General features: G+C 45.4%; 1 protein-coding gene across 1 annotated transcript; it reads left to right on the forward strand.

The window, feature by feature from the left end:
- The first annotated feature begins 1419 nt into the window (after positions 1 to 1419).
- Positions 1420 to 5804, forward strand: GCC1 (GRIP and coiled-coil domain containing 1). Its single transcript, XM_043967200.1, has 2 exons — positions 1420 to 2744; positions 4143 to 5804. The coding sequence occupies exons 1-2, from the start codon at positions 1707 to 1709 to the stop codon at positions 5433 to 5435; spliced, it is 2331 nt and encodes a 776-aa protein (XP_043823135.1). The 5' UTR covers positions 1420 to 1706; the 3' UTR covers positions 5436 to 5804.
- The last annotated feature ends 1983 nt before the right edge of the window (positions 5805 to 7787 follow it).

The following is a 7787-nucleotide window of genomic DNA, read 5'->3' on the forward strand; positions in this document are numbered from 1 at the left end:
TACAAGCAAGACAGTCCCTGCTCTCAAGGAGCTGGATTTTTTCAAGGGCATTCATTCTAGAGAATGCTAGTGCAGTTTACACACAATTCCCTGTCTCCACCCCTGCCCCTATGTAAGAGGCAGGATAGAGTAAGGATTTCTCCAAAAAATTTCCTCTATATTTCGTATCTCTGACCTCCTCTAGCCTAGGGCTAAGCACTTAATAATTCAATACTTGAATTAAAGAGTGGCAGGATAAAGGGAAAGTAAAATGTAGGGTATAGATCATAATCTAGGAAGAGAAAGCATTTTCAAGTCTAGATGCAACCCCCAGATTTGCCGCTATCCCCCTTCTGTCATTATACAAATATACCCCAAACAATAGATGTGCCCCCCCTTTTTTTGAGGGAATAGGGGTTGTGATTTGTCCTGAATCACACAGCTAGTAAGTATCTAAGGCTGAATTTGAGCTCCTGGCTCCTCCTGACTCCCCCTGATTCCAGGACGGGTGTTCTATCTTTTGTGCTGTCTAGCTGCCCCAACAATAGGCCTTTTGAATTGGAAGGGGCATAACTGATCATCTAATCCTCTCATTTGATAAATGAGGAACTTTTTATACTCCAGAGAAATAAAGTGACTTGTCCAAGATTACACAGGTAGAAAGATATTAGAGGTGAAATTTTAATTCAGGCCTTAGGTTCATAAATTCAGGATTCTCTTCCACTTTACTATGAAACACTAATCATAAACTAAAAAGAAATGCTGAATTGAAAGAAACTAAAGGTCTCCAGATGGCCAATTTGCAAATTTAGAGCAGATGACCATCAAGAGCCAACTGAGCATAAAGGCCACAGCTTCTGGATCGGTGGATATAATAATCTTAAGTATTTACATGGTATTTTAAGATTTGCAAAGGGCATTACAAATTTCTCATTTGATCCTCACAACAACCCTATGAGGCAGGTGCTATTATCTCCATTTTACAGGTGAGAAAACAAAGGTTCAGATAGAAGTGTGAAGAACAGCCCCTCAGAACCCCCCTCCCCCACATCCCATGGGGGGGCAGTGATCTCCTTCAAGCACTACAGATATTTTAACAAATAATATTTATACAGTATTTTAAGGGTCCATGACCCAAAGAGGTGAAGAACTGGTGGTCCTTCGCTTAGCAGGGGGCGTTGTAGTCATGCATACAGGTCTCTAACTGCACTTCCTCAGCGCTCAGCCCCTCCACAGCTCAGGCTCCGGGAAGCCGCCCCAAGGAGGGCTAAGGAGGAGCAGCAGTTACTCAGCCAGGACTCGAGGCCCCGCCCCTCGGCGCTCCAGAGGCCCCACCCCTCTCCCAATGCCCCACCCCCTTCGCTCTACGTCCCTCCTCCCCTCCCCGAGCGCACGCCTATCCCGAATGCCCACCTGCACTTCCGGCGGACCCGGAAGCGTTGTTGGCAACTGGCTGAAGTGGTTTCTGAGTTGGCTTCGGAGCTGGAACCGGTCGGTCCGGGGCCCGGGGGCAAAGGGAGCGAAGGACGCCGCGGCGTCTGCTAGCTTCGTCAGTCGTCCCACCAGCTCTCGGGGACCGGAACCAGGAAAGCTCTTGACATGGCGGCGTTGGCAGCGGCAACCCCTCAGCGAGAGCGGGCGTAAGATCGGACCCCCCACTTCATTACCCTCCCCTTCCCCCCTCGCTCTGGCTCCGTAAGCGGTAACGTCACGGAGCAGCCCCCGCCATGGAGAAGTTTGGCATGAACTTCGGCGGGGGGCCCAGCAAGAAGGACCTACTGGAGACCATAGAGACGCAGAAGAAACAGCTGCTCCAGTACCAGGTCCGCCTCAAGGACGTCGTTCGGGCCTATAAGAGCCTGCTGAAGGAGAAAGAGGCCCTGGAGGCCAGCCTAAAGGTGCTGTCCGCGTCCCAGGAGGCTGATGATGCCGACCTCACTGCTCTCCAGTCCCCAGGCCTCCCCTTGGCCGATGTTGGGGATGACCGGTGTTCCACTCACAGTGAGGACAGCACCGGCACTGCCACCAGCCTGGACACAACAGCCAGTCTGACCAGCACCAAGGGTGATCTTGGGGTGGAAGAGGAGAGACTAGCCGCAGGTCCGCCACCTCCCAAGTCTGAGGAAGCCAGCGGGTCAGAGAGTGGCATTAGTTCCAGTAGTGGGGATGTCCCCGCCAGTGGTGGGGGAGAGATTGACAAACGGCTGCACCAGCTGAAGACTCAGTTGGCCACTCTGACCAGCTCTTTGGCCACAGTGACCCAGGAGAAGTCCCGCATGGAAGCCTCATACCAGGCTGATAAAAAGAAGATGAAACAAGATTTGGAGGATGCCAGCAGAAAGGCGGAGGAGGAAAGGAGCCGGCTGGAAGGGGAGCTGAAGGGGCTGCAGGAGCAGATGGCCGAAACTAAAGCCAGGTTGATCACACAGCAGCATGACAGAGCCCAGGAGCAGAGTGATCATGCTTTGATGCTGAGGGAGCTGCAGAAATTGCTGCAAGGAGAGAGGACCTTACGGCAGGATATTGAGCTGCAGCTGGAGGAGACCCGGGAAGCCCTAGCTGGACAGGCCTATTCAGCTGACCAGGTGGAAGGGTTCGAGTTACAGATTAAACAGTTGACTCGTGAAGTGGAGGAGCTGAAGCGGGAACTGCAGGCTCTCCGAGAGGAGAAGAGTCATCCAGACCCTCTGGTGGAGGAGCTTCAGGAAGAAGCTGCCCACCTTAAAAGCCATTTCCAGACCCAGTTGCAGCAGGAAATGAGGAAGGTAATTCGATTTATCTGATTAAAATCTATAGGTATTTAACTTGAGACTAAATATTAATTTTGTTTTCTTCTTTGCAAGCAGTCCACTGTAGTTGAAAGAAGCACTAAATTTGTAATGAAAACACCCGAGTTCAAGTCCTTACTATGCCACTTAACAGCTTTGTACCATTATGGAAGTTGCTTTGTCTTTTCAGAACTCAGTATTCTCTTCTGCAAAATGAGGGGTTTGGACCAAATTTACCCCCTTTTGTGCTTTCAATTCCTATATTCTCATGGTCCTTACCTAAAAGTTATCAGGGACAAATATACTGCAAAATCCTGGTCTAATTGGTGTTTACAAAAATTACAGAGCATACTTCTGAGAGGATGTGGTATTTGTGGGTGCTGTGTGGAATGAAATTGGAGTGCTCCCAGATTCTGGATATTGGCTTCTTAACAGCTGTGTTCAGGAAAACAGTGAAGTACTGTATTCTGTTTGTATGGTTGATATTTTTTTTTTCAGAAGGAGGCTGTTTCCTTCAATTGTTTGTCAGTCAGGATTTGTTTTGGAGATGAATGTGCTATCCCAGAATACTTTTTTGAATTTTATGAGGGCCCCTGTTCAATTCTGAACTTTCTAGGCAGGAGGAGCCTGCAGTAACATGAAGTTTCCAAGTAGGGTTGGGAGAGGATAAACTACAGATTAAGGGGTGACAGACATGATATGCTGGATATGTGACCAAAATGTAGGAAGTAAAAGCAAAATGGCACTATGTGCAAGAACATTCAACAAACGTTACATGCCTATCATGTGCCAGGCTGTGGAGTTACAAAGGGGGGAAAATAACATTCCAGTTCTCAAGGAACTTGCATTCTACTGGAAAGCAGGTGGTAGGAAGAAACAATACATGTACACAGACAAGCATAATACACGATGGTGTTTGAGAAGGGCATAGGAGAGATTTAGATAAAGTTATGTAAGAAAGTTTGACGAGGGAGAGAAAATTTCAAGCTGGGTGGATCGAGTAAGGATTCATGGAAAAGGATTCACTTTGAACTTCTTGAGCTGAAGATGATGTTCCTCAGGGAATAACTAGTGCATGTGTTTTTTTGTTTTTGTTTTTAATTTAGTAATGGCATTGGTACCTATGTCATCTTTGTCAAGTCACATAAAATGAGCTTGATATTATTTGGTGAGATAAATTCTGAGTCTTCAGTGGGTGAGGGCAGGGTTGCAGAATGGGAGTGGGTAATAGTAAGTTTTATTGGCTCCTGAATTAATCAAAAAGTTCTCTAAAGTTTTTCCCATTCCCGCTAGCTCATCCTGTTTAAATGCCCTTTCTTCCCTTCTTTTCCTAGACTCAGTGACAAACTCTGCACTCTCTATTAATTCATCTTTGTCCGTTTCCTTGGTTTTTAGACTGCTTTGGCAGAGGAGCAGCTCCGTCAGTATTCTCAAATGGAGGAACAGAGGGTGGCTGCCCTAGAGACCCAAGTCTCAGAAGTGTCTGAATTGCTGGGCACCTATGAGAAAGCGAAGCAAAAGGACCAGCTGGCTATTCAAAAGCTAAAGGATCGCCTTCTGCAGCTGGATATGGAGAATAAGACACTTGCTCTTGCAGCCTCTAGTCGTTCTCCCCTGGACAGCCACAATGAGGAGACCAGCCTGGATGTCAATGTCCTAAAGGATAAGATGGAGAAACTGAGGAGGCTGTTGCAGATTGCAGCCAGGAAGAGCCAGGTTTCTCTGAATATGGAAAAGCTGTGTGAAATAGAGATGCTGACAAACTCAGATGCTGCTGATGGGGAAAAGGCTACTGCACTCTACTACCAGCAAGAGCTAAAGCAGCTCAAAGAGGAGTTTGAAAGGTACAAAATGAGGGCCCAGGTTGTCCTCAAGAGCAAGACAACCAAAGATGGCAACCTAGCCAAGGAACTGGAGGAAAGCCAGGAGCAGCTCGCAGATCTGAAGGAGAAGTATATTTCCCTTCGACTGTCCTGTGAAGAGCTAGAACGGCAACACAAACAGGAGGCAGAGAGCTGGAAGCAGGAGTTGGCTCAGCTGCAGCAGGTCCATCGGCAGGAGCTGGAGAAAAGCCAGCTTGATTTCCGAGACCGGACACTGAAGCTTGAAGAAGAGCTCCACAAACAGAGGGACCGTGCTCTAGCGGTGCTTGCCGAAAAGGACTTGGAACTAGAGCAGCTCCGTTCTGTGGCTTTGTGCTCTGGCCTTCAGGGACACAAGGCCTCAGTGGGCCAAGGAAATAACGGAGATCTAAGTGACTCATCTCCAGACAGTTTGACCCAAGCTCTGCATCTGGCTGCATCAAATGAACCCACTTTCTTCTTGTATGCTGAACAGCTGGCTCGAAAGGAGGTTGAGATAACATCTTTGAGGAAACAAAAGCATAAGCTTGAGGTGGAGGTACACCAACTTCAGGACAGGCTAATTGTGGAGGGTGAACAGCACCGAGAACAAGTTTGCGCTCTACAGAGCCACATTGAAAAAAGCATCAGGGACCAAAGCAGGGAGGGGGCCAATCTGGAGTATTTAAAAAATATAATCTACCGCTTCTTAACCCTGTCTGACTCTTTGGGCCGCCAGCAGACACTTACAGCTATATTGACTATCTTGCATTTCAGTCCAGAGGAGAAACAAGTGATTATGAAACTCCCAACTAGCAGTAGCTGGTGGCCTTCTGGCAAGAGATAAAAACTCTTGGTCCTTCCCTGTTTTCTGAACCCTTTTTAATCCTGGAGTCAATTCTGATACTATAACCTCTTCTCTTACAAGTGTCATTTCTATCTTTCCCATACTAGGATGGGATAGTGTCTGCCAGATGCTTCTGGGCCCTGGCAGTGCTGATGGTATTACTTTGATATCAGCCTCTTCTCAGGGGGTTGAGACTGAATGCCAAAGGTTGGAAAATATCAAAACTTTCTAAAATAAAATGTTTTGTTATACTTTGCAAGTTCCCAGAGGCAACTTTGTTTCTGAGTAGATAATAAGTTAATTTCACTGGAAAGGTAATCTGGTACCACTGGTGCTTTTAATATGATAAAAATAATATGATGTCACAAACAATGATTTGTTTCTTCATTTCCAGAGGCAGGTGGGATTTTGGCCTTCTCCCCTGGGGCATGAGACAAGTCTGAAATGGGGATAGCATTCACAGGATTCCTTCAGTAGATGATATGTTGCTTAAACAGCCTAAGAGTCTTGTGAACTTAGGAATTTTGGACCTTGCCAGGAGTTTAACTGGATACTCACAGGTTTTTCTTTGAAAAATGGATGCTGAAGGGGTAAAGAGGAAATGATATGTTTTTAATGCACAGTATTAAAAGTATGTTCCGGGGCAGCTAGGTGGCGCAGTAGATAGAGCATCGGCCCTGGATTCAGGAGGACCTGAGTTCAAATCCGGCCTCAGACACTTAACACACACTAGCTGTGTGACCCTGGGCAAGTCACTTAACCCCAATTGCCCCACCAAAAAAAAAAAATTTAGGATAAAAGTATTTTCTAAATTTAATTGATATTGCTATTGCTCCTAGTCTTGGCAGTAAGCAAAAGTATGTTCCTTTTATTTGGGGGGGGGGAGAGGAACAAGATTTTTCAAAGTTTTATTAATACTTTTTTTGGTTTTTATAACCCAGATATTTCCTAATATACTTCCTCATTGATATTTTAACAAGGAAAACATTTCAGAAAAAAAAGACCATGTCTGTAACATATATGCACTATTATGCTCCCATGGTTCCTGACCTCTGTACTAAGAAGGAAGTATGTTGCCTAATCTGCCCTCCAGGATCAAGATTGCTCCTTGAAATTAACCTGAATTCAGTTGCTTTTTAATTCATTTTCACTTACATTATTGTAGTCTTGAGTGTGTTTTTCTCTTGATTCTTCTTAACTTCTCAAAGGGGTTTGACATCCCCTTCACTCAATCAATCAACCAATAGAGTAAAATAGATATTAAGGAATTTTCCTCATCACATATTTTTTTTTTTAGGCAACTGGGGTTAAGTGACTTGGCCAGGGTCACACAGCCAGTAAATGTCTGAGGTGAGATTTGCATTCAGGTCCTCTTGACTTCAGGGCCAGCATTGTATCCACTATGCCACCTAGCTGCCCTGAAAAATAGGTTCCTTTTAGCTGAAAGACAAATATCTAAAACCTTGATCACTAAATATGAGTGATTAGGGGCAGCTAGGTGGTGCAGTGGATAGAGCACCAGCCCTGGAGTCAGGAGGACCTGAGTGCAAATTTGACCTCAGACACTTAACACTAGCTGTGTGACCCTGGACAAGTCACTTAACCCTAATTGCCTCACCAAAAAAAAAAAAAAAAAGATTAACATAGCCAGTTCAATCCCTTGACTGAAGAATTAGCTTTCTTAATTCCCCCCCCCCCCATAACACAACAGTCATTCAGACGATAAGATAAAGATGCCTTTCCAGGGTCACAGTCAAGCATTTCTGGAGAAAAGTGATTTGGGGCACTTTGAAATTCTTGGGACATCCAGGGAACCAAGAGAAAAGGAGAATGAGAGAGACTTCACAGGTATGACAAGGTGAAAAGGGGGGAGGGCTTCCAACAAGAACATTAACTGGTCTCAGCTGAGAGTCTAACTTCTAGCCTGACAGCAGTCCAGTTTTCTAGCCATAAGGAGTCCAGGATAAGCCTGGATGATACCAGTTTCTAACTAATCTTTTAATAAATGATTGCTATCTTGTTCTTACATCACCTATGTTTTCTGCTTTATCCCTTGCTCTTCCTTCCAGAGAGCTATCTCTTATAACAATGAAAAAAAAAGAAGAAATAAAAAAGTTTAGCCAAACGAACACATCAACCAAATCCAAAACAGGATCATAGATTTAAAGCTTGAAAGGACTGTGAAGGTCTCACTCATTTTATAGATGAGGTTTAGAGAGATTAAGTGACTTGCTAATAATGTTCTGATAGCTAGTGTCAGGCAGGATTTGAACCCAGGTCTTCCTGACTTCAACTCCAGCACTTTCATACCCATATTCCCCTACTTCTGCAAAGAAGAGAGGAAGGTATATT

This window comes from Dromiciops gliroides, chromosome 5 (genome assembly GCF_019393635.1).
Source record: "Dromiciops gliroides isolate mDroGli1 chromosome 5, mDroGli1.pri, whole genome shotgun sequence".
Lineage (NCBI taxonomy): Eukaryota > Metazoa > Chordata > Mammalia > Microbiotheria > Microbiotheriidae > Dromiciops > Dromiciops gliroides.